General features: G+C 36.8%; 1 protein-coding gene across 1 annotated transcript in view; it reads left to right on the top strand.

Annotated features, from left to right (window-relative positions):
- Window positions 1–2,958: 2,958 nt before the first annotated feature.
- The window catches only part of LOC145686081 (putative glutathione-specific gamma-glutamylcyclotransferase 2), a 48,147-nt gene continuing 24,331 nt past the window's right edge, over window positions 2,959–26,774 (top strand). The window contains 3 exon segments of the mRNA XM_081759005.1: window positions 2,959–3,399; window positions 3,402–3,433; window positions 3,835–3,870. Of these exon segments, the coding sequence (XP_081615131.1) occupies window positions 3,282–3,399; window positions 3,402–3,433; window positions 3,835–3,870 (186 nt within the window). The 5' untranslated portion in view covers window positions 2,959–3,281.

Raw genomic sequence — 26,774 nt, forward strand, 5'->3', positions numbered from 1 at the left:
ATTTGAGTGAAAACTGAAAACGACTCAACTGTCTGTCTTTTGTGTAAACTCAATTTATATAAATAGTTTTGACCTACATTAGAAATACATAATAACGGCATCAAACTTCAAGTTATTTGAAATAAGTACGAAATCACTCTCAGTTGTGAATATAGATTATTTATTGTTGTATAATGTTATATCGTTGAATCCTAGATATGCCGTATACCTAAGGGGGCTATAAGTTATATTGATAAACAATTATTCAACGTATAAGCATCCACCTATGAAATCAAACTTGCGGTCACATGCGCTAAGTTTTTGTCAATGTCATGAAAATGTTATTTCAATATTAATTTTATAAGTACACATTAAAAATTTCCAACGGATGCTTGAACCTCAGAGCCAATGCCATACCCATGTAGTCGACATCTATGGTGTACGGAATTGCCGATGTTCAATACTACATTTCTTTAGTTTTGGAAGAAGAACACCATTAATATGTTTTGAAATGAAATGAAATATCTACTTTAACGTCCCACGATTATTACACTGAGGCTAAGGGAAACAGTGATGATGAGAAATGGTGGAATGAAGAAAGTACGAGGAAACGGGAAAACCCACGCACAGGGTGTTTGTTCACCAAAGAAGCTCACATAGCGCAAGCTGCGATCGAACCAGGGCCCCATGTACCAGACGCGCACGCTCTGCCACTGAGCTACCGTGTCCATAACTTGCTTTAGTTTATTTTTGCTTATCCACTTCTTATAGACACAACTATTCTTCGTATGATTTACCAAAATCCAATCATGGGCCGTCGTGAATGATCAAATGATGACCAAAGTAAATCAGACGCTAAACTTATTATAGCTTGTAACAATTCATAGAATTATGCTGTCGGTCGTCTCGTGAACAACCGATTCAAAAAACGACATACTGTAGCTATATGTTACAGGAGCAGATCGACTCACATGGATTGCATAAACTACTGGGAACACATTCACTCCGGCGGTATTTTTACTGGAGCCAAGAAGTTCACGTGAAAGATGTAATGATTTTTCCCCTTCCTTTTTACATTCTATAAAAAATCAAGTAGTACCATACTTGTGCAAGACTCTTGCGCAAGAGTCTTGGTCTTGGTCTTGGTCTTGCAGGTATGGTCTTGGTCTTGGTCTTGGTCTTGCAGGTATGGTCTTGGTCTTGGTCTTGCATCGGGATTCCTGGTCTTGGTCTTGGTCTTGGTCTTGGTCTTGCATGCAAGACTCTTGCAAAAACTGCAAGACCAAGACTCTTGCGCTCATCACTAATCCCATGCACCAGGGGTGAACACTCTATCACTGAGCGGACGCGGCCCTGAATTGGACAAAGATGGAAGAGGAAGAGAATTTACAGGGACATTAGTGCATATCATATGTTGCATTCAGCTCTCTGGTAAGAACATAAGGTACCTAAAATTCTGGCAGTGATGACGGCTTCCCATATATCCCATTGTAAAATTCGCAATGTTTTTGCACTGTTCACCGCGGAGCGTTTTGCAATCCGAATATTTCTTTCTTTTTTTCGAAGGAGTTGTCCCCAAAAATAAATGACTACACCTAATTTTGGAATTAAATCCTAATTTCATTTTCCACCAAAATCAAAGGAATTCTAGAAGAAATAGTGGGAAATTGCAGGATAAATCAACATTTTTATTTTTTATTACTGATTTGAACTCCCTTCAGAGAGGGATAATCGGGAAGTCTTAAAGAAAATGTACGACATATTACGTCAAAATTAACTCCTTTTTTAACGAAAATTATCGTGGTATTTATTTTTGAAACTGAGGAGGTGAATTCACACTTTCATTAACAGATTGTAACTCCAAATTGAAAGAATGTTTATAATTGCCACTAAGAAAATATTCACTAAACTGTCATAATCGATTTTTTTTAAGTGATTTATTTTGGAAAATCCCTTACATGTAGATTTGTAAACTTACAAAATGTATTTTATCCCCTTTTTACCCTCTTATACTCGATGGATGCAACCCCAAATAATAGACTTATTTCTGTAAGTGGAAGGAGGGCACATATCAAGTTTAATCAAAATCGGATAAGTTTTACTAGTTATAGTGGAATTGACGAACGAACGGATACACAAGAAATGCCAATCGAGTCAAATGATAGAAGCTTGGCTAATGCTCGCTTCAATTATTATTAATAATAATAATAAATCAAATAAGTAAGTCTCAATACACAATAAAGTGTGTCGTCAGTCAGAAAAGATTGGAAGCCATTTCATCAGTTTGTAAATATTAAAATCTTACTTTCAAAATTGGTTGTTTACTATTTACTAGACCAGTGGGCACAGCTCTCAAAATGTCCTGTATTTGTTCGTTGTTTTTGTATATTATTCCCCAAAATTTGAAAATGAGAGGCGGGGAGTGGGAGGAAAAGATTATCAACCAGTTTATGCGATTCGATTGTAGGATTTATTTATTTATTTTTTAATGATCGATATGTTAGTTGAACCCGGAAGTTTTCAGTTACAAAGCAGTATATCCTACTACTCTCAATGTGAATGTGTAATTACTGAAATAGAAATACGTCTTTTGATATTATTGTGTATCAAGACAAAGACAGTAATAAATAAATCTGACAGTCTAGTTTCGAACTTGAAAATAAGGCCAAAAATAAATGATAATTTTATCGTCTGGGTCAAAGACACTGCACGATTAATCATTTACTTTTTCTGGCACTTCCCACTATAAATATCACCTGTTTTTACACTCAGGGACAGCAAATTGTATAGTTCAGAAAGATAAGATACATATGTATATACATTATCATGAATGGCAAGTGTATATCAATTGGTTGAAAAGCGTACATGTGCGCATTGAAAATTTCCGCCGGAGTTACATCAGCTGAGCTTGAATAGGCGTCAAGCATTGGCTTTTCTAACGCTGACGTCGTCTCAACGTCACACATTCTGCTGTTCGCTGCTCGCGCCCCCTCACAAGCCGCATGATTCTATGCCCTCCCCTCTCTGCACAGCGCCCTTTGCGTAATTGACTTTGCCGGGGATGGTCGTGTAGCCACGAAGGACGTCTGCTAAAAAAAAATATAACAGTAGACTTAGCTCGTACATTGTATCGGCAAAGAGAATGTGTGTGTTGTATTAACGCGTTATCTTTCGAAGTCTTGGAAACGTCTGTTGAAACCAAGTTTTTTCATATATTTATTTATGTTCATGTGTTTACTACACATGACCGGTGCTAGAGTTCGTGCCGTACGGGTGAACAGTGTGAATCAGGACCTAAAAATATGGAGGAACAGTCTGGTTTATGGATTTTTGGCTATGGGTCCTTATGCTGGCATCCGGGATTCGAATTTCAGGACTCAATACTCGGGTTCGTGAAAGGATTTTCTAGAAGATTTTGGCAAGGAACACCACGCACAGAGGAACAGAAGACAAGGTAAGAGTTGTTTTTTAATCATGTTATTATTATTATAAGCAAAGATATACTTTGTTTTTTTTATGTGTTTTCTTATTCCTGTTATATAGGTATCTTTTTTAACTGTCATCCATCACCTTGACCTACTTTGCAGTATCTATGAATAGTGGTCCGTTCTACATTGTGTTCATAACTGAATGCCTTTTAAATAAAACTTTAAAAAATATTGCTGTTTATTTTGTTTATTCATGGTGAAATCATGTATAAAGTTCAAAAGCATTGTTTTCATTTTACACATACGATTTTATTGATCTGCTTTCGTTAAATCCGCTTCCACGAATTGTGTGTGTGTGTGAAACCCCAGCAGAAACCTTTAACATGACACGCGTCCTGATAGTTTTTTGTTTCTTTTATTTTTACAGCCAGGGAGAGTTGCAACCTTAATTGAAGATAGAGACGTAAGTTAACTATCCTTTTTTGTTAATATTTAGCCTAATTTATTTATCTATTTTACTTACTGTATAAAATAACTGTCTTTTTGGTGTGTATTTTTGCTTATGATGATAAGGGTGAAAATCGCTTGTACACCTGTTACAGTGCTGTGCTTGACTTCTACTTAACGTATCACAGGAGTTTCACCCTTATTGCTTTTCCCCCGATGTCTGATGCAACCCGTGCCACAGTTTACATTTCCGGGATGAAAAAAGTAAAGAAGAGCACGGGTTTAATTGTTTGGTTATTCACCTTCGTTTTTTTTTTTTTTTTTTTTTTTTTTTAAATTTCTTCTTTCAAAAGATGTGTCCTCCTTTTTCTTTCTTTCCTTTTTCAATTCTTAACATATCATTTCGGGATAATTTTGCCTCATAGAGGTTCCACCCGTAGCGAAACCTGTTGGGTGTTAGCGGTACACGTGTTTACTATGACTCCACAAATAAAAAGCAAATCCTGGTTTTACTGGTTTTAAATTTATGCTGTGTTTACATTTTCTTTCAGTTCGAAAATAGACTACAGTGTGAATGTAGAACAGAGTTCTCAAAAGGCCTTGTGTCCATCTTAAACACAAATTAAATACAACTTTTTTACAAAGCTATCTTACAATGTTTATTATAAATTAATTAGAAATGTAACTGTAACATTTCTAATTAATTTATAATAAACATTGTAAGATAGCTTTGTAAGAAAGTTGTATTTAGTTTGTGTTAGAGTTCTCAAACTGTGGGTCGGTTACATATTGTCCATGAGAAATAGAACGTGTGCTATTATATTATTTTATAGTTTGTTTTTAAATAAGTATATTTTATGCTTTATTACTGTATGAGTATGTATGTATTTATTACTGCATGAGTATGTATCAAGGGCGCCCATGTGGTTTTCAAGGAGGGGGGAAAGTTTAGCGACATTTCAAAGATAATTTCAAATTTTGCTGTAAGTATTGTAAAAATTCTATTGGGTTTTCGATATTCCGAAGTACAATTTCCTCTCGGGGTGAGCGCCCCACCTTGCTCCCCATAATGGGTGCCCTGTGTAATTTTCTGTCATCTTTCCTCTCTTGTGACATGGACTTGAATCCAGGACCATAATCCGTCCGATTAATCCGTCATTGTAAACGCTTTACCATCCATGCCAATAATAAGTGTTTTGCGCTATGTTCATTGGATTGTAAACACTTTTTGGTAACAAACATAAAATTTAGCCCATTAATGATACAGGGAAGGAGCAAAGAGGCTCAGCAGTAGAGCGTTCACCTTGTAGGGGTCCTTGGTTCGATCGTAAGCCATGAGTTCGTGGTGGACAACATCGTGTTCGTGGTCTTTTATCGGGTTCTCCCACAGTCTTTTCATCAATTCATTTCGTAATCATTCGCTTTCATTAACTATTTTAAATTATATCACCTATTTTTAGGTGATAGTGTAGAATCTTCATTAATCGATTAAAAAAGTACCAATAAAGCTTTTTACTTCGGTTTTTTTAAAGCCTGGAGGCATTGTAAAACACATTACGTATGCTTTCACATTTTTCTGCCTCGAAACATGCGTGATTACATCATAACTTTTAAAAAAAAATTTCTTATGCCTATTTTTTTTTTTTTATTTTTCTGGCGGCTTACTTTTGTACCAATATGATCGAAATTTTGTACACACATTCAGTGCATCCCACAGTATTTTTTTAAAAGATTTTTCTGATCAGTGCGTTAAAGCAGGGAGGTCCAGAGGGGCAAAAAGTTAAAAAATATTTTAAACAAAACCCTTTTTCCGCCTCAGATACACGATGGAGACATGTAAATGGTACCGCTTAAAAGTCTGTTCTATTCTCAAGAGAATGATGTACGAACCATGATCCTAGGGTAAATAAGAATGTCTCAGGAAATTACCTGAGATCCTGTTTTATACGGGGATCTGGGGTATTGTGGAGATATTATTTTTTGGCGGGCTTACTTTTGCACCTAAAACATTGAAATTTTGCATACACATTCAGTTCACCCCTTAGTGTTTTTTTTTTCTCTGCGTTAAAAGAGGGGGGTCCAGAGCGGCAAAAAGGTAAAAAAAAAAAACTTTTTTTTAAACAAAAAATTTTTTTTTTTTTCGAAATTTTCCCGCCTCAGATACATGATGAAGACATGTGAATGGCACTGTTTGAAAGGCTGTTCTATTCTGAAGAGAATTATGCACGAATCATGATCTTGGGGTAAATCGAGATGTCTCGGGAATGTTTTATATTACATCAGGGTCATCTGGGGTATTGTGGGGATGTTATTAGCTTATTGCTAAATATTTTTTCCCGCCCTTACTATTCAATATAGAAGCTTGAAATTTTGTACACACATTTAGTACACCCCTTAGTATTTTTTAATTGATTTTGAGATCTGTGCGTTAACACCGGGGGGTCCAGAGGGACTCAAACTTTAAAAGGGAAATGTGAATAATACCGTTTGAAAGGCTGTTCTGTTCTGAAGAGAATGAGATACGAACCATGATCCTAGAATATATAGGGATAACGCTGTAGCTGCTTGACTGAAAGTCTATAATTTACCTTTAAAAAAAGCCATAATTTAAAAGTGTTAATGCCTAGGGGTCATAACGCGAGACGTAAAACTATAGCCACCCATAAGGAGTGTGGGAACCTCGACAAATACCGGGAGCCCGTTTCAATTTTTTTTTTTCATTTATTTTCTTCATTCATTCATTTGTGATTTTTTAATGTTTAAAATTCCCGACAGCGACAAAAATAACTTTTCTAGAGACTAAATTAAATTATTTAATAACAAAACTCTATCAACAACTTTCTAAACGTCTATTCCCTGTTCAGCGTAAGCTCTAAACTCTGATAAACAAAATATTTGTATTTGACACAAATACTATTGGCTAGTGAAGTATCACTCCCCATGGGGAGGAGCAAATTATACATGTGCATTTTGACAATACTGTCTCGTGTTGTCCAGATATTTACAGCAGCAGCAGAAAAAGAAAGAATAAAAAAACTCGAAAGATTAATAAATATATATATATATATATATATAATATGAATTTCGCTGGTAAACAATTGTTGCTTAGTGAGTAAAGGTTTACCTTGTTGGTGTTTCACCACAACACTCGTAGAACCGGGATTCATGCCAGCCATTTTTCAGACTTTGAAAGCAGAACACGCGTCCACAGTTGAATTGGCGCCATAATTACTGCGCATGCTTGGTATTTGTTTGCATTGTTTCATTAACCGTACTTGACTGCAATATTATTAGAAAGTCTATGATATATTTTTGTCATTTATAATAACGTAGCAGTTTTATAGGTAAGTCTTTACTTTGACTCCAACTGTGACTTTAATCGGTTCTTATAGGTTCAGTTACTTCCTGGAACTGTTTGTGCGTGAGTCACTTGTTAGAACTGTTCGTGGCTTTGGTGTGACGTTTTAGTTCATATTTTTCCCACTAGGTGTCTGTGTAGTCATATGGTAGTTGGTTAGTAGTCACATGTTCTGTGTGCATGTATGTGTGTGCTTCTGTTTGTGGCATGCGAGAAGCGCGTAATTGAATTGGTTGAATTGAGTTAGAGAAAACCTATCATAGTTGTGGTCTAAACTGAAGATATTTTCGACGTATTCTAAAAGTGGACGTTTATTGGTTTCTTGTTTGTAATAATAGCAAGTGTGCTCGGTTTAATAAAACGACGTGTGTGCAGAAAGGAACATTTTTCAGTAATGTTGAGTATTGTGCATGTGTTCTTGGTATCTTATTTTTTCGTGTGTGGAATCAGCAGTTATGAGTTCATTATTCATGAGATTTCTCCTATGGCGAAATGGTGAGTGTTTTCTTTTTTTAATTCATATTATTTTTATTCTTGATTTGTTTTGCATTTGAGTATTAGGCAAAGTATTTGGTTTGCTGCTGCTTGTCCTATTGTCTTGTTGAGATGTAATTTTTTTTCTTTGTCATGCACTGATTTATGATTAGAGACGAGTGTTTTTTTTTAATTTTTCCCTTCTTATCTTACCTTTATAGTAGTGGTGTGATTATTTATTATTATTTTGGATGTTTTTATGGTACTTGAGCGGGGGGGTTGGGGGGCGGTAGCCCCCCATTTAGATCTCAAAATTCATAGTCACCGCTTCACCTGAATTGAATATTTAGTAACATTGTGGCCCTTGTACTTATAGTATAATTCTTAACTTCGTATAGTAACATTGTGGCCCTTGTACTTATAGTATAATTCTTAACATCGTATAGTAACATTGTGGCCCTTGTACTTATAGTATAATTCTTAACATCGTACATTACTTTCACTGTGTTAGTAATTGTAATCGATTCATGTGATCCGGTTCCGGGAGCAGTTTAGGAATGATTCCTAAACTGCTCCGGGAACCGGATCACATGAATCGGTTGAAGTCACAGTTGGAGTCAAAGTAAAAATTTGCCGTTTTATATGGAGCTTCGTAGTAAAAGTAATAATCAAATCATATGAATTATTTTGCGGAGGAGTACAAGCGTCGGTAGGCCAACAGCAAATCAGCGAGATTTAGTTTCACTTGGCTTTTTTTATCGCAGTTTAGAGCTTAGCCCGAACAGGTTATACATATCTAAAAGGCAAGCACTACTATTGAAAACTCAATCCTTGAACTACTTTTTATATTATTATTATTATTGAATGATTTATACAATATTAAATAAGTAACATTTGTTTTCGCCCGGATGTACAGACAGGGTAAGTAATAAAGTAGTTCTGGTTTAAACTCCATAAAAGTAAATACACATAAGTTTTATGATGTAATTTAGACTATTTGTACCCCCACTGGCAAGCACGTAGCCAGGTATTTATTTCAGGAGGGCTTCAAAGATTTTGGGAGGTCCAAATTCAATATGAGTATAAATTAGGTTAGAATTTATAAAATCACCCCTAAAATTAGACTATTACATTTACACAAAAGTTGGGATATCCGGAGGGGGAGATCCGGACTCACGCGCAGCATAGGTCTACATCTCTGCCTACTGGAAATCAAACTGAGGGCTACATAGTAATTCGGTTATTCAAATGATCATATTGGCGATTAGTTTCCGTAAACCATGTGAATGATTTTCAGCTTTTTTTTTTTTTTAATCATTAATTGAATTTCTCTGTTTTCTTGCATGAGAGAATTGAAGGAAGAAAACATGTTCAAGGTCTCATGGAGATGAGTTGAGTTGATTTCGAGTTTGTCCCTTTCAGCAGCAAGGCCATATGAAACGTGGACCTACTGATTAACGTGGAATCTGAAGAGCACTTGAGCTCCCGCCGGGAATTAAACCTGGGTCTCGCACGCCAAAGGCGCGTATGTTAACCTCTTAGCACGAAGAAGCGCTCTCTTTCTGTCATGGAAATGAATAACAATTCTTGCTACATCAGTTTGTAACAGGATAGGATTCATTGAGTAGCTTTCCGCGACGTTAAACTCTAGTTTCCTTGAGCCATAATTTAGCGTGAGAATTAAATCTTAATGACTTTTTCTGAATGTTAATTCCTAATGATTGTTTATTTCGGCTGTCATTGGCTGGTATTGTTATTGGCTGCCATTATGACCTAAGTTTTACTTCATTATTACCTCAAGTTTTCAACGGAGTATGTAGAATATAATAGAAGGCTATTGATTGATTGTATTATTATTATTACTATTGGATGATTAACGTCCCATTTCAGAACTGGGCTTATATGAGACTTGAATCTACAGCTTAACATGAGTTCGAATACAAGGAATTCTATTAATCGAATTCGAGACTTCATCACCAAACAAGAACGCTAATTTGGGAGTTTGGATTACCAAAACACTTTTATGTGTTTATTGGTTCATGTGCGCGTCAGAAATATACAAAATCTCAAGGATCACAAATTAGGAATAGAGTTCATTGGGGGAGGTGATAATTCCAGTTGATTCCAAGATGTGAACAGTGGAAAATCGCTTCCCCATGTATTGGTATGGGAGTAATTATAAATATCATCCTTGATAGACTACCCGCAATCCTGTTGTGATTAGCAGACTAGTATAACGCTAAGAATGTAAAATATTAATATCTCAATGCTAAAATGAAACTAAATGACATTCAACCAAACTTCCTTACGTGGTGTGACTTGACATTGCTACTTTATTTTAGCTACAAGACTTGTCATTCTTAAAGTACTGGGAGCGGCGTCACATCCAGAGATAGAATGGACAGTTGTCCTTCTTTCTATGCTCAGAACCTAAATATATTTCTTTCCCTGAAGATTAAACTAAACAGGCCAATAATCGTGAACAAACATTAGAGAAGAGCTTAGTATGAACATATAGGCCTAGTATCTTGTATGTCCTTATTTAACATAATTTCGGGAAGGAAAGTAGAAGTCTATGCACTTCTTCCTATGGACTTGAAATCAAAATAAAAAGAAAAGATAGGATTGCATTTTACAAATTCAAGTCCTGCTCGAAATAGAACGCTCTGGATATAAACCCGGGTATCGGGTACGATCCTACTTTGATAGTTGTCCTTGTTCTTCATAACCATGGTGTTGCATAAAAATGTAAACTAAACTGAAACTGTTTTTGTTTGCAACATTTGTAATATCATAATATTTTTGACGTAGCAAACCAAATAATTTTCCACTGTCGGATTATTAACGGTGTTAACACCTACAATGTGGAATGGAATTCTTACAAAAACTATTAATGGCTATGAAGACAATGCTCTACCTAAACACTAACGTTCTCAATTCGTTATGGTAAGCTTTCCAGTTCGTTCTCCAGGTTCAAACACAATTTTCCTTATTGCCAAGTGATTTTAATTTTACAAATGTGCAAGAATAGTATATTCTATTGCTTGACATACCCAAGAAATTTCGGCAGTATTGTGTACAGTTGCGTTTGACGTACTTTAATATATGTTTGTGGCATATGCAAGGATTTTGGGGGGGAGGTTTAACTCCCCTCCTTCGACAACATGTTATGGAAATATTTATGATATTAAGATCGGTATATAAAAATGGCGCTTATTATGAAACGATTTGAGCTTAGGTGCTTAATATCCCTCCTTCCTTTCTTGGTGAAATTCTGTATTCAACGTTATATACATATATTTGAAGCGATATTACAGATTTTACGGAAAATTCAACTTACCGTGGTAGTTCGATGGATCTCGACTACACGTACGGCCATCAGGCATGAAATCAAGGCCTTCCAACCATGACCAAGAACATGGTAACTACTTAGTCACGTGGAAGTTCTCTCATTACCGTTAGATAATTACGAGAAAGTAGTAAAGTCATTTAGATCTACAATTGACTGGGCTAAGTAGAATCAATCTTCTCTTTGGTAAATATGGGCTTAATTGAACTATTCCGGCATTAGGTACCTAGATATCCCTCCCTCATCTCTATCGTAATGTTCCCCATTAACTGAAGTAACTTTGGGTTGTTTACAAAACAGTATACATTGGAAAAATATATCAATGTTAGGTTTCAAAATGACATGTTTATTCTTAACTGTCTTATCAACAATCCTTCTGCAATATTTTTTAAACGGATATTTCGAAAAGTTTCTCCAGTTTTGCACGTTGCTAACCAAAATTCGTCCTAGTTCAGCTTACCTTCATAGTGTACGAGAATGTACTGAACGTCGCATAGATTTGGCATGGCCTTGCTTGGATTTCCTCAAATTACAAGGGAAACCATATTTTCATTTGAGTTCATTGGCTATGTTCCCCGGAAAACCGAGTGGACTGTCTGTCATCAGGCTTTGTGTTAGAAATTGCTGAATATGATAACGAAATTTTGCGACCACTGGTTTCCTTTACGGTTTGTCCCTTTTCTCTTAGAAATTTGCCATGCAGTAGAGGTGGAATGTACCGATATACTGTATTATTATTATTATTTTTTTTTATCACTCCTGGAGGCTTCTGTATTTAGTACGCCCTCAGAGAAGATGGTTGATCCAGCGGGAACGTTTAAGTTCTTCATCCGGATAATTCGTTGATTTTAAGACCATGTTATTGCTTTCTGGGAGACGTGTTTCAAGAAGGTTTCTCCTACTACAACAGACAATTTTTCTTATCCTGCCATTATAATGGCTACCATCTCTAACAAGTTACTATAAGTGTCACGTACACCACAAATGTTTCAATTTTGATAAAGTTCCACCACAACACTATTTATCATGATATCGATGTATGTAACAATTACGATAACCAATATTCATTGTAGGTACTAGTTTCCGTAACAGCGGCTCTACTCTCTGCATGTGCGATAGACGTTTGTCAACAATAGCTCCTCCTCTATCTATCCACTATATACTTAAGAATACTCTACTTCCGACAAAGCCCTTTTCATTAGTTTGGGAAATTACAATTAGAGAGCAGTTTTCTTTCTAATGGCAACATGGCATTCCGCTTTTGGCAGTAGCAGAATATTTTATACATGCTCAACATGCAAAGATGTGTGCTCCAAAATTACTTCGGTTGTTCCAAAGTATCCGCGTTTTAAAGTATGTCTTTAATCTTGGCAATTAACTAACTAAACTAACTAACTCTATGGCCTATGGAACCCGGAGGTTCAGTGCCGCGTTCACAAAAGCTCTCCACTGACTTCTATCCTTAGCTAATTGCATCCAGTTTCTACTTTGTATTCCTATCTCTGCGAGATCCATCTTAATATTGTCCTCCCATCTGCGCCTAGGTCTTCCTAATGGTCGTTTTCCTATGGGTCTACCAGTCAAGACTTTGAAAGCGTTTCTACTTTCTTCCATTCTAGCTACATGACCTGCCCACCTAAGCCTCCTAGACTTGACGACCCTAACAATGTTGGGTAAACCGTATAAACTATGTAGTTCCTCGTTATGAAGCTTCCGCCATTCCCCATTCTCGTTCCTCTTGGGTCCGAATATTCTTCTCAGGATCCTGTTCTCAAATACTTTCAGTCTATGTTCTTCCCTCAGAGTAAGCGACCATGTTTCGCAACCATATAGAACAACAGGCATGATTATTGTTTTATATATTTTAAGCTTCAAATTCCTCGACAGAATTCGCGACGACAAGAGATTTTGAACCGAATAGTAACACGAATTCCCTGCTTTTAGTCGACATTTAATTTCTTCGTGAATATGATTTTCGTCTGTTAATATTGATCCTAAATATTTGAAAGTATCCACTTTATCAAAAGCATTATTTAGTATTTTAACTCCTCCACAATTTGCCGTATTACGGTCCCGACGCACTTCCATGTATTTAGTTTTCTCTGCATTTACTTCTAAACCCATGTCCCTGCAAGCGTTTAATAAGATCTCTGCATTTATTTCTACTGTTCTCCTATCATCCCCTATTAAATTTACATCATCAGCATATGCCATAACCTGGTGAATTCCGTTCAACTCTAGGCCCTGGTTGCTATCTTTGATTTTCCTTATGGCGTATTCCAGCACAAAGTTAAATAATAATGGCGACAACGCATCTCCTTGTTTCAGGCCATTTTCGACGTGGAAGCTCGTGGACAAAAATTTTCCTACCCGGACTTTACTTTGGGATTCACTTAAACATATCTTAATTAATCTAATTAGCTTTCTCGGTATTCCAAGTTCTGTAAGAACGTTGTATAATGTTTCTCTCCTAACCGAGTCGTAAGCCTTTCTAAAATCAATAAATAGTTGATGTAGCGGGGTATTGTATTCCCACTTCTTTTCGAGTATTTGGCGAATGGTAAATATTTGGTCGGTAGTTGATCGATTTCGTCTAAATCCGCACTGATAATCTCCAATAATTTCATCTGCGTATGGGGTCAATCTTGCTAACAGAATATTTGAAAGGATTTTATAGGATGTTGACAGAAGAGAAATGCCTCGATAATTATTACAGTCAGTTTTGTCGCCTTTCTTGTGAATTGGAACAATGATTGATTCTTTCCACTCTTGTGGCAATTCTTCCTTGTTCCAGATAAGGAGAATGAGTTTGTGTATCTTGTTCCACAATTTTTCGCCTCCAGCTAAAATTAACTCAGCCGGAATTTCATCTACACCCGGAGATTTGTGTTTCTTCAATTTCTTTATAGCGGCTTCCACTTCTATTCGATTGGGTTCTGGAATATACGGTTCTGCGGTGTGTATCTCCTTTTCTCCACGCACATTAGTTTTTGGCTGCGTGTTCAGCAAATCGTCAAAGAAATCTTTCCATCTATTTAAGAGGCTATCCGTATCGGTGAGAACTGTTCCGTCAGATTTCTTTAATATATAAGCACGAGGTTGATAGCCTTTCTTAAATTCGCTGATCCCCTTATACATGTCCCGAATATTTTTATCTTTACTATTATCTTCAAGTTCCTTAATTTTACCTTTCAAAAAAATCCCGTTTCTTTGTTCTAAACGGGATCAATCTTGGCAATTATCTAATGAAATTAGAATAAAATAATCTTGAAGTTTTACGTCCCACGGTTATGTCGCTAGGCTAAAGGAGACTGTGATGATGAGAAATGAATGAAATGGTGGAATGAAGAAAATGAGAGGATCCCGAGAAACTCCACGCACGCGGTGTTTACAATTATCTAATGAATGTATTACTCTTAATTTATTAATATGGGATACCATAACCTCGAATAGTAAATATTTTAGTAGCACGCCACGCCTATGGACGTGATGACCGACAATAAAAATACTGCTCGTATATTCACTAAAACTTAATTTTAAAATTTCAGCAGATAATTACGTTGTGAGTTGTTGATTCAAGTCTATGGGTCTCATTGCGAATCAGTCTGGAAATTTGGACAACGCAAACAAACTCAAAATATGCGTTCTTTTAGCGATGCATATGTGAAAGAAGTTGCAGAACAACCAGTCGCGAAGGACTATTTTGCGTATCAGTATTCACTATACAAAGACGATCGCAAAACGTAAAATTTGCGTCACTGACGCCATATCGTAAAATCAGTAGATTATATCGATTATCGCAAACTAAAGTGCAAATTTGGCGTTGTGTCCACGCTAAATACTACGGAATGAGATCGTAGGACATGTGCGTACGTACTATGTTCGTGCGAAATTCTGCGGATGATTAAAAGTTATTTTTGGAATTGTGTGTGTATTCATTGCCTCACACCGTTAGCGGGCAGTGGGTCCACCACTCCACATTCGAAATGCAGTTTGGTCTACGCAGTAGCTACATAGCTATTACCCGGAACACAGAAAAACACCAGACAAACAACATATAACTATGTCACAAACAAGTTTATTTTGTACTGTACTTTTTGGACAACGGAATGTTGGCTTAATTCCACATTCTTTGTTTCGTAATACCCGTTTAATTAATATTGATTTGACATTCTTGCTAATTTTCTTATCTATTGGGAAGACATTATCGTAGTGACGCAAATATAAGTCAAATGATCGCATTTCCTCTTATGATTTTGTAGTCTGTCACATTTTGTCGTACACAGCTAAATTATATAATATAGAAATACAGGGACAAGTGTTTACTAAAATTGTTGAAATGTCAACAAAAATTTTATTTTCTAAGAGAAAAAAAAGTATTATGTACTGTAGAAGCTAGAAATGAAATGGGTTATTGACATTCATTGTGCAGCATTTGGTACAACAATTAAGTAGTTATACACAAGGAAAAAAATACATCCCACTGCCACTTCCATACGAACCCAAGATCTTGAAGATAATTTCCTTGGCATTTATCGTAGCGCCTCTTAGATTCAAGTTATCAAGTAAATAGTTTTTATTATTATAAGAAGTAGATTTTTTAACGTACGTAACTTTGTGGAGTACACTCGTAAAAAGATTTTTTTCTGACTGTATATATATATATATATATATATATATATATATATATATATATATATATATATATATATATATATATATATCATATCATTACAACAACAATATCAATATCATTACAACTTAAACTTTACATTTAAAAGATTTTTCCTTATTGGTTAGTAATTTGGCCATTGAATCTATCCAATGGTGCTATTCTAATATTTTAACAACCGGTTCTCTCTCTCTCTCTCTCTCTCTCTCTCTCTCTATATATATATATATATATATATATATATATATCGAGAACTAATGAAGACATTGGAGTCATTCAAAAACGTGTTGCAGATAGGTAACACAGGTAATAGGCATTAGAGACCGTTTACATGTTACATAACACTGTTTTTGATCAATTTTATTCCCTCCCTCTCCCTTATCACACTTCATAATGCAAGGCCGAACCCTTTCCCCTTTGTTACGTAACTCTTCTTGATTTTTTTGTTTAGTAACTTTGCTTATTTTGAGGCTTATCACAATAAAAAAAATGACAGAACTTTTTATTACAAAATGTTTGTATTTTAAATATATTTGTAGTGCTTTTCTGGCAATAATGCAAAGTATTCGAAAATGGTAGTACCGTAATATTATTTTAACCCCATGGGGATGTTTAATTAACCAGTCTTAATTCTTCGAAATTCCATATTGTCGCTTTCCCAAAGAGATCGAACCCAACCTCTTAGGTCACCGATGATTGGCAAGGAGAAAGTGCTGCAGGAAGATGCAGGTGAAATAGGATCTAGAGAATTGGCACTGACCTCTTTCTTCTGGAATCCAGGATGTTTCCTGTATTTGAAGTTTCCCGTTATCGATGATACAAAGAAGTTCTCTTCCGCGTATATCACAGATTCAACGTGGCTGTACACGTGAAGGAGCAGTGACATCTCATTTGTGAACAAGCTTTCGACCATCTTCTTTGGACTTCAGTTTACACCTTTTCAAATTCTTCTTGTCCTAAATCAGTGCCAGAATGCGAATAAACTCGATGGAAAATTCAAATCTAAAGATAAAAAATTCAGTTTATGAGGTGAATATCCGACGAATTCGGTTTTTAATATCTTGTTTTGCTTGGATCGTTCTGTCGCGGAAAGTATTATTTCACGAAAAAGTTTCTTCTGTTTTACATGCGAAACCCCTTGGATGAATAAAGTGGGTAATGATTCAGATCAAAAGTTTTAAATCTGTTCTCAGAAATGGTGATACAAGTGGGAACGCGAGGGCATTTTAAAGCGATAATTACGATCGCTGACAACTAAGTCCAGAAAAGCGTGTACCTAAAATACATTGCGGCGATAGCCACAAAACAGTTTTTTATTGTATTGTAATACACGCAGGGCTCGTCACCAGACATGCTAGTGTCTAGTAGTGTCTTTAAATCCCTTCTACATGATTCAATTTATTCAGGCTATGTTCTCAATTTTACAAAACAATATAAATATTTATTTATAAAAATGAAAATAATTCAATAAAATTATTTGTTTAAAAGATAAACCTGAAAAGAAAAGGTAAACCTGAGAATAAAAATAAAGATTACAGGAAAAATTACGTAACGAAGACGTTAACCCCCTCTTTCCTCATGTCATACTTCGTAACGCAAGGCCGAACCCCCCTTCCCCTTTGCCGTATTACGTAATATGTGGACGACCCCTTAGATACGTATGACATTCATTACACTTACAGATTCCAGTATCTCGGACAAAATCCCGAAATTCATATTCAAATTTCCCTGCCCATTTAATTGAAACAATTGAAAGTTGTTTGTTTTCATAACAATACAAGATAGCGGGAAAAGTACAGAAGTGTTTTCACTAATTTGTTTTGCTTCTTTCTTTTACTTTTGGTTACGTCATGCGTATGTCTGTGTTTACGTCTGGGTATAACAAACGGTTCTGCGAACTCGAAGTATTTTAATAACCGGTTCTAGCGAAGCGGTTCGAACCGGCTGAATAGCATCAGTGAATCTATCTATCTTCTATGTAAATAAAAATGAAAGTGACTAGTTTGTGACTTAATAACTCTTGAACCTCCCGACCGATCTAGATCAAACTTTCAACATAGATGAGATTCGGACCTAGGTTGGTTTTTATTTCACTTTGACGCAGCAACTTAGGGGAGGGGAGGGTAAGATATTTGAAAATGATCGAAAATGACCGATATGAGTATCGAATCCATAGTTTTCGGAATCGCTGAGACGAACAGGACACCTTTGATACCGTTTAAATCCAAGTTCAGCCCCATTCGTATTCCTAAGGGGGGGATGGTGACATATAAAAATAATTGAAAATGACCTATATTAGTGTTGAATTCTGAGTTTTTGTGACCGTAAGTTGATTGGTGACAGTTTTTGCCCTTTACGTCCAAAATTATCCCCGTGCGAAGAACGTGCATTCTGCTAGTAATTCAAATAAACATTTTAGGACTTGTATGTGGGGTCACTTTTAGGACAATGTGTGTCACTATTAAAAGTATGCGTTTCACCGATAGAAGAGGAAAAACAATAACACACATAATTTAGTGCTAGTTAACAGCGGATTTTTCATATACACAGTATATACATAAACAATAACTTTCAGCAGAATAAAAAAAAAGTTATTATTGGCAAGGGTGATGACACTTTCAAACGCCACAAAAATTAGTTTTTCCTCGATTTTTCGGAAACCATGCCTTAAAATTTATCTTCGAACCAGAGGCTCCCTCAGAAGGAGATACCATGACGCGCAGAACATCATGAGTTGTTTTTGGGAGATTACAGAAATATTTAAGCTAATTTGATTTTCGGTCTTAAGATTATTTTCTAATTTCATCTGAAACTAAGAATAATGCTTTGGAACTACTTATTATCCTTTCTAATGAACGTGATTATAACTAATCACGGGAGACGAGATGTGAGGGGCTGTACGTAAATTCATCACTTCGAACACTTTCACTAATTCTTGGTTCCAAAGCTCTGCCAAATCCTGATGAAGTTTGTTAAAAATAATGAACCATTTACTGTGAAAATTCTGTAAATCTGATGGGAGCAGTCTGCAGAGAGAAAGACAGAAATATAGACTACAAATTTAGTTTTAAAAGTATCAATTTTCTAGGAGGGGAATCTCAGAGCATTTCATAACCCCCACTGTGAATGGTAGAAACTATACACAGATAGGATGCGAATTACCGAAGGTTAAGGAGAACCTCCGTGGTACTTGATGATCGCTATTTTTCAATTTTTTCATACTCAGCGTGCAATTGGGGGGGGGGGGATTTCTCTTAACTTACTTTTTCTAATAAAACTTATTTACTTTCCATTTAATCTTATGAGTAATTTACCGAAAATACTACATACTCTCTCTTCCTGGGAATTATTAAAGTATTCCGAGGGAGGTAGTGATTGATTTGTAGGAGTATGGTATTTTCATCCCTTAAATTTTGGTGAATTCTGCTGAAAGCTTCAAAGCATTCTCTTGTACTTAATTCGCAGTTGGGTGAGGTGTGGAAAGAAGACATAAACCTACTGGATAATTATCTAAATGTAAGAATTCTTTTTATTCATTGTTGATTACGTAGAAATGGGAGATGTTAACACTGAAGAAGAGAAAAGCATTGATTAAACTTAATCATAGCTACAACTTGATTTGAGGAAGAGGAATACAACAGAAAAATAAGTGGAGGCGCGTCATGGTCCATAGGAGGGAAGGGGATGAACACCGCTGCTTCAACCATCTCATTTTGTTTTTAGCTCGCTGCAATATATCGAGTAGCTCCGCGTTGGGTAGCCGCTGACGCTCTCGGGGAGCGCTGTGGCTCAGTGGTGGAGCGTTCACCTCCGGTGTTTGGGATTCCTGGTTCGATCCCAGTTCGCGCCGTGTGGACTTTGTGGTGGACAATCACCGTGCTCGTGGGTTTTCTCGGGGTTCTCCCGTTTCTTCCCACTTTCTTCATTCCACCATTTCAGTCATTTCTCATTATCACCGTCTTCTTTAGCCTAACCGGCATAAGCGTGGGACGTAAAACTAAAGATTTCATTTCATTTCATTTTCATTTTCACTGACGCTCTCGACTTTGGTGTGAGCGATCCCAGGTTCGATTCTCGGTGGGAACATTCGATCGGAAAGGTGTAAAATTCCTTTTCTGGGCAGCTATCCTGAATGAAATTTTTGCCCAATCACACCAAGCAAATACCTGGATGGTACCTAACATAAAAATCCCAGGCTGCTTCCTTCCTTCTCCACTTCCCTGGGCAATGTAATCACCGAAGAACGTCATCTCTCTCTCATGTGATGAGCTAAAATGGCCATAGAGGCCGAAAGCCCAGTAATCTAATTTCTAATTCCCCTAATACAATCTACCGAATGAAATGACTCTTCTTTTAGTTAAACAAAAATTTATATTTAAGTTGATCATTATTGAGGGTTATATCTTATTAAGTATGCTATGTTCTGTCATGTTGCTAGCGTCATAATAAAAAGGTTGATGAGAGTATGCTGCAGTATTAGTTTCATCGTTATAGCTGGTGTTATGCAGTATCAATTTTTAGGTTTACAAAAAAAAAAAAAAAAAAAAAAACGTATCTCATCTTTGGACAATTTTTATTCATTAAACGCTAATAATACCACATTGTAGAATTTTAAGAGTAATTATGCTTAGTCTATGGAAAAGTAGCAAAGGCGCTTTCAGCGTGTCAAGCTATTCTATTCTATTCTATTCTAATAGCCTCCTGTGGATTTTAATCAAATCGTTTTACGAAAAAGGTGGAGGGGAGAGAGGAGTTCTCTTGTGACGTCATAGCTCAGCTGGGGAATCATGCTATTTTTGATTTTGGTTCAATAGTTGAATGATGTTAGACACAAAAAGAGAGAGAGAGGGGAGGAGAAGAAGAAGAAGGAGCAGTCAGAAGAAAGAGCTGCGCAGAAATCTTGTTATTTTTGGACCTTGTTGTGTAAATACAAGTATTGCCAATTTCCATTCTATTTCCAAGATACGTTTCTGTTATCTGTGATATATTGATTTTTTTCTTCAAGAAATATTAAATATCATTAAAGATGATACTTGCAGCGATATTTTCTTGGAAATGTATATCTATAAGATGTTTTAAGGTAAAATAGTAACTATATATTTTGGTAGATGATATATTAAGTTCTGACAAACTCTTCTATAAAATAGGGGCCGCGGTGGCTCAGTGGTAGTGTTCACCTCTGGTGCTTGGGATCCCTGGTTCGATCCCAGCTCTCGCCAAGTGAACCTTATGGTCGACAAACACCGTGTGCGTGGGTTTCCTCCCACTTTCTTCATTCCACCATTTCATTCATTTCTCACCATCACAGTCTCCTCTAGCCTAGCCAGCAAAACCGTGGGACGTAATACTCAAAAGATTTCATTTTTCGTCTATAAATATGCTTAGTTCCCTACTAATTTCTGAGATACGAGGATTAAAATCTGGGGTGTACGACTGATCAAATGCATGTATTACTATAGGCTAATGGTATTCAAGGGAATCCGGACCCTGGGGATCTGGACCCCCCTACTTTGAAATCCCGGCTATTCTGTAAATGTATTCTAATTTTAGGAGTAATTTTACAAATTTTAAAATCATTTATCCTCCTATTGAATTTGAACTTCTCTGAAATTCCTGCGTATGACCCTATTCAAGAATACACCCAGGGGTACGCGATGACTTCTTAAGGGATACGTAAAATCATATAAGTACATTATACTATAGTAGGTATAATATTTATTTCATAGTCCTCTTCCAACATTCCATTCTATTCCATATATTTCGTCTTAGTTCTATTACATTTATAGCATGATTCTCTCGCTTCTAGTAAAAGTAGTAAGTAGTAAAATTCTAAATTTATTTTTGATGTAGTTACCTACATGTATAATATAAATTAGGAATTCTTTAAATCTGGAGTACCGCTTGAATGGGAAAGAATCGTCAGGGGGTACGCGGACCCCCCCAAAGTTTAACACTACTGCTATAGTTCGTTTGATTCCAACGTAACTTATATTGACATTCAAACTTCTGAGTCATAAATTTTAGTTGAGTACTGAATCTGTATATATTTCCTTTGGACACCTTTCCAAAATTAAGTTCGTTCTATATACTACTTACAGGTTGCTACATATCTTAGAGGAAAACTATTTTGAGCCATATAGATACCGATATTGGTGTGTTAGTGTTAGAGGGATAGTTACTTTGCGCCATGCGTATTAAAGTTCAAGACAATATGCCATTCAATCCTTCTTTCCATTTCAAATTAAGCTATCTTGTATTTGTCTCTACAAAGTGATCTATTGATAATATAGAGATGACTATTGTGTTCCCGTTATGCGACATTTTATGTATAATTTGAAACATGGTGTAGCCCTATATTATAAATGGTGTCTTGGATTTCAATTTAACGTCGGGGGCGCGGTGGCTCAGTGGTAGAGCGTTCACCTCTGGTGCTTGGGGTCCCGGATTCAAACCCTGCTCCCGCGAAGTGAGCTTCGTGGTGGACAAACACCGTGCTCGTGGGTTTTCTCGGGGCTCTCCCGTTTCCTCGCACTTTCTTCATTCCACCATTTCACTCATCTTCACAGTCTCCTTTAGCCTAACCGGCATAACTGTGGGACGTAAAACTTAAAGATTTCATTTTTTTTTCAATTTAACGTCCCATAATTATGTCCTTGAGGCTAAGGGTGACGATAGCAAGTGAATGAGGAATAATTAGTGGAATGGCAAAGTGGGAGGCAACGGGAGTGCCCCCGAGAAAATTCATAGACACGATGTTGGTCACCATAATCTTATTTAGCTGGGGATCGAACGAGGGACCTTACGCACTAGAGTTAAGCGCTCTACCACTAAGCCAACGTGCCCTCCTATCGGTATCTTGGAGCTATACGAGCTAAACTAATTACTGAAACATTCTGCATGCAGGTGGTCAATTAGATTTGGGCGTTTTGGGACGCTTTGTGTGTAGAGTGCAGACAAGAAAGAAAATAGAAATGTCCCAGCAATTTCCTTCCTCATTAGAATGACATGGATATTAACTCCTTCATATGTAAGTTCTTGTCACATGTTCGACGCCATCTCCAACTAAGGTTGCCAACTCTGAAAAACAAAATTACCGGCATTTGCTCATAATGCTGAAAACAGATAGAAAAATATGATTAATTATTCTTCAGTCTTGTTCAAAGCACAATTAGTAAAATAAAAACATTTTAAGATTTCACCACAATCAACAGCACCATCAAGAAGATTGTAAAAGCTGCCACTCCTAGAACACACATCATTTTCCGACTTCTTTTCTGATGTTTCTCTGCTTTCTGCAGCTGCTGAAGTCCTTCTTGTACCTGCACTTGGACTTGTTCTATGTTGTAGTCTATTCGATCTAATACAGTTCCCGGTATTAGCCATGACTTCCAACAATGTATATTTATCCAAACTGGATTCAAAACATTCTTCATGAACATAGTCAAAGTGGTTGTCAGCCTCCTCGGATATGTCTCCTTCCGTCTTATTGTGTGTTATAGAAGAAAAATCTCGTCCAGTTCTTTACCAGGAGGTAATGTGCCTAAGATCGATGACACATTCCCGCGCTGGATGGCGATGCTGATACGTTGGAAAAGGAATGCAGTAGCTCGGGGGTCACCAGTTTTGATTGCTATTCGATGACCAACTTCATTAATTAAATTAAATCCTTCGTGACCCCAAGACCCACTGGTTTCTATTGCTACTGTTACAAACCAATATTTGTCCAATAGGTTTGAGTATTTTAGTCTTTTGTCTGATTCTCTGTGAGCGGCGACGAGACCTGCCTGAATTGAAGAATGGGGTAAGTTGGAAGGAGCAAACGTATCGGAACATGTGAAATCCCAGACTAGTGCTTTTCCATTTTTCCACGGTACCAAGGTCATGCCATCAGGCCTTTTACCATCAGAGCGGCAACAACCATTTGGTTCTTTTATTGAAGGAACTCCCGCTGAAACGAGGGCTCTACAAATAATGTCGTTTACAATATGATGTCGAGATTGTCTTCCCGCACTTTTTTTACATGAAAGGCCATGTAATCCTTTATTATCGACATATGCGTTGCAAGCAGGACAAAAGTGAGGCTCACAAATATTAGCACCTAAGCGCAGAGCTGTAGCAATACGAAAGCTCTCATTAGAAAGGTGTAGCCCGAGTGTGTGAGAAGGTAGGGCTTGAAGCCGATAGAAAAATTGTATTTTTAAACCTTGAAATATATAGTTGTGCCTGACAAAAATACCGGTCTGCCGGTAAAATACCGGTCAGTTGGCAACCCTATATTTCCAACGCAAGTTTCGTTCTAGAGATTCTGATATCTGCATATCCGAATTCGAGATGAAATGAAGTTTTTAGTTGAACATCCCACGGTTAGACTGTTTAGGTTAAAGGAGATGGAATGATAGAATTAATGGAATGAGAATTTGAGAAAAAACTGGAAATCTTCGATAAACCGCACAGACACGATGTTGTCCACCACAAACTTACATGACCTAAGATCGAATCAGAGACCCCTCGTCCAGAGGTGAGCGTTCTACCACTGAGCCACCGTGGCCCTTTCCCCATCTCCAAATTTATTGAAGATTGAACGAACATATTAATAAGAGCTTTGTGTTCTTAAAACAACTCTTTCTCTTTTGCAAGGAAGTAAAATAATTCTTCTGTTTGTGATTGGCAGTACTGCTGAGAAACTGTCTGGCACAAAAGAATTAGAAAAAAAAAAAACACTGAAGTCAACAACATTACTGTGTTCATGCGTTCGTGATAACCTCAGCGTGGCACTTCGCAAGTTCATACAAAGTGTGTTCATAGGTCGAAGTGTTTGGTCTTTCATCCTTTTATGTGTGATTCTCTTATTCACTCATGTTTCTTCTCTATTCAAACCATCTGTTAGGCTGAGATCTGTTATTTTTTTTTCTTCCTTTTCCTTACTTGGGATTGGGCGGAACTTTATGTAATAGGTTATATTTTAGGAAGTTTCTGATTAACGAAGCTGCCAAGTATCCCTTAGGCTGAGGTGGAGTATGCGTTGAAGCAACCTTGATTATTGAAATTATCTATGTTTTATGATCTTGGACAGCGGTACAGTATATTGCCGGGCAGCTTTAAAAGGGCTACATTTAATTCATAAATTATAAGATCTGGAACTTTTCCAGTAGTGTGGACTGGAAATTTAGTGTATTTTTCTTACATAATGGGGGCTTACACATATATCTTTTAGTTTTAAATTACTTTTTCTGTATAACAGGAACGTGCAGAGGTGCTAACATGCATACGTTTATTATTTTTTAAAGTGAAGTCTCAGTGGTGGGAATCCTGTTTTTTTGGTAAGAAGGATTCTTGGTTTGATTCCAAACCATGCGACTTTAGAATGGACATTCGAATTGTTTCCGGTTTTCTGACATTATTTGCACGTCATTAATTATTTTACTATCATAGTGCTTTTTGTTGATAAGTAACTGATGTGCTTGCTTTCTGTGCTATGATTCCAGGTGCTAGTCCCGATGGTTGTGTTTTCCCTCGGATACAAACACGACTACTATCTGTTCAACTTTACCTCTAAACGGAAGTAAACAACATATCCTTAATGATCCATCACTTCCACTCTTTCTGACAAGGAGCAAGTTATACACATGCTGTATTGTGCGGAGTACTTGCAGCAGACAAAGCAGAACATAGTTGAATTGGCACCATAATATGGTCATGTGTAAATGTAATATTCCTACCATTTCATTAAGCACATCCGACTGCAATATTATATGCTCTGTTCTATATTTTTGTCATTTATCATAATGTCATACTTGTTTTACAGTAAAACTATAATTAAAAGTGGTGGGCTACTTTCCAAAGAAGTAAAAGCGTCGTTAGGCCAACAGCCACGTTTATGTTCTGTAGGCTACAACTGGAAATTAATAAACAGATGATGATAAAATAATTGATTTGAAATAATATGGGAGTGCTCCCAATAAAACCCACACACATGTTGCTTCTCCGACAAAACTAAATATGGCTCACTTGTGTGCGATCTCTAATTTTGTTCTCTTTTTTTTAATGTTCTTGCCTTACACTGTAATATGGGGTCACGGTGGCTCAGTGGTAGAGCGTTTACCTCTGGTGCGTGGGGTCCATGGTTCAATTCCAGCTCGCGCCAAGCGGGCTTTGTGGTGGGTAAACACCGTGTTCGTGGGTTTTCTTGGGGTTCACCAGTTTCCTCCCACTTTATTCATTCCGCCATTGCAACCATTTCTCATCATCACAGTCTCCTTTAGCCTAGCTGGGATAATCGTGAGGCGTGAAACTGAAAGCTTTCATTTTTATCTTCCTAGGCTGTAATATGTCTTTTTACGATGAAATTATAACTATTCGCATTTACCTTCTTCAATCTTTTCGTATGGCATTTTGAGTTATATGGGAGTAAATCCAGTTGTTCTATGCCAGAGTGAAAAATCTTATTTGAGCGGGCTTCTCCGCTAGTATATAGGCTACCACACGAGACTTTGATTCACGGGTCCCGGATTGAGATTCCCGGTGGAAGAGCTTTGAAATTTTTGGACGTATTACGGTGGTTATTCGCATTCCATCTTAAACTGTAGGTTCACGTCTCATGCAGCCTTGGTGCTGAAAGATACACCAAATTCCAATCCTACCAACCAATCACTATATTCGTGTCTTTAATGACAAAATGGCTAATTTTCGTGCTCTCTCTGCATGTGATCCCGGATTCAATTCCTGGTTGGAGCCATTTGCCTTGAATAAGAAAACTCATTAGATCTCTCTTCGTATAACTTTGGTACTCCAACAAAAACTAGCCACCATTTACTTAAGATCAAAGTTCTTTATCTCGTATTTTAAGGAATATATATATATAATATAATATTTAGTTCTTTTATTCACTGCATGTTCGAAGCATGTGTTTCTTCTCGTGATGATTATTATTCGAACCCTGTTATCATTATGTCCGTGACCTTTGACCTAGAGAAGCATATAACATCCGTTCGTACGATCATCTGTTCTCCATTTGATATAATTTGTTTATTTAAAATATATTTCTAAGTAGAGCAGAGAAGGAAGTTT

The sequence above is a fragment of the Thermobia domestica genome, chromosome 5 (genome assembly GCF_964235325.1).
Source record: "Thermobia domestica chromosome 5, izTheDome1.hap1.1, whole genome shotgun sequence".
Lineage (NCBI taxonomy): Eukaryota > Metazoa > Arthropoda > Insecta > Zygentoma > Lepismatidae > Thermobia > Thermobia domestica.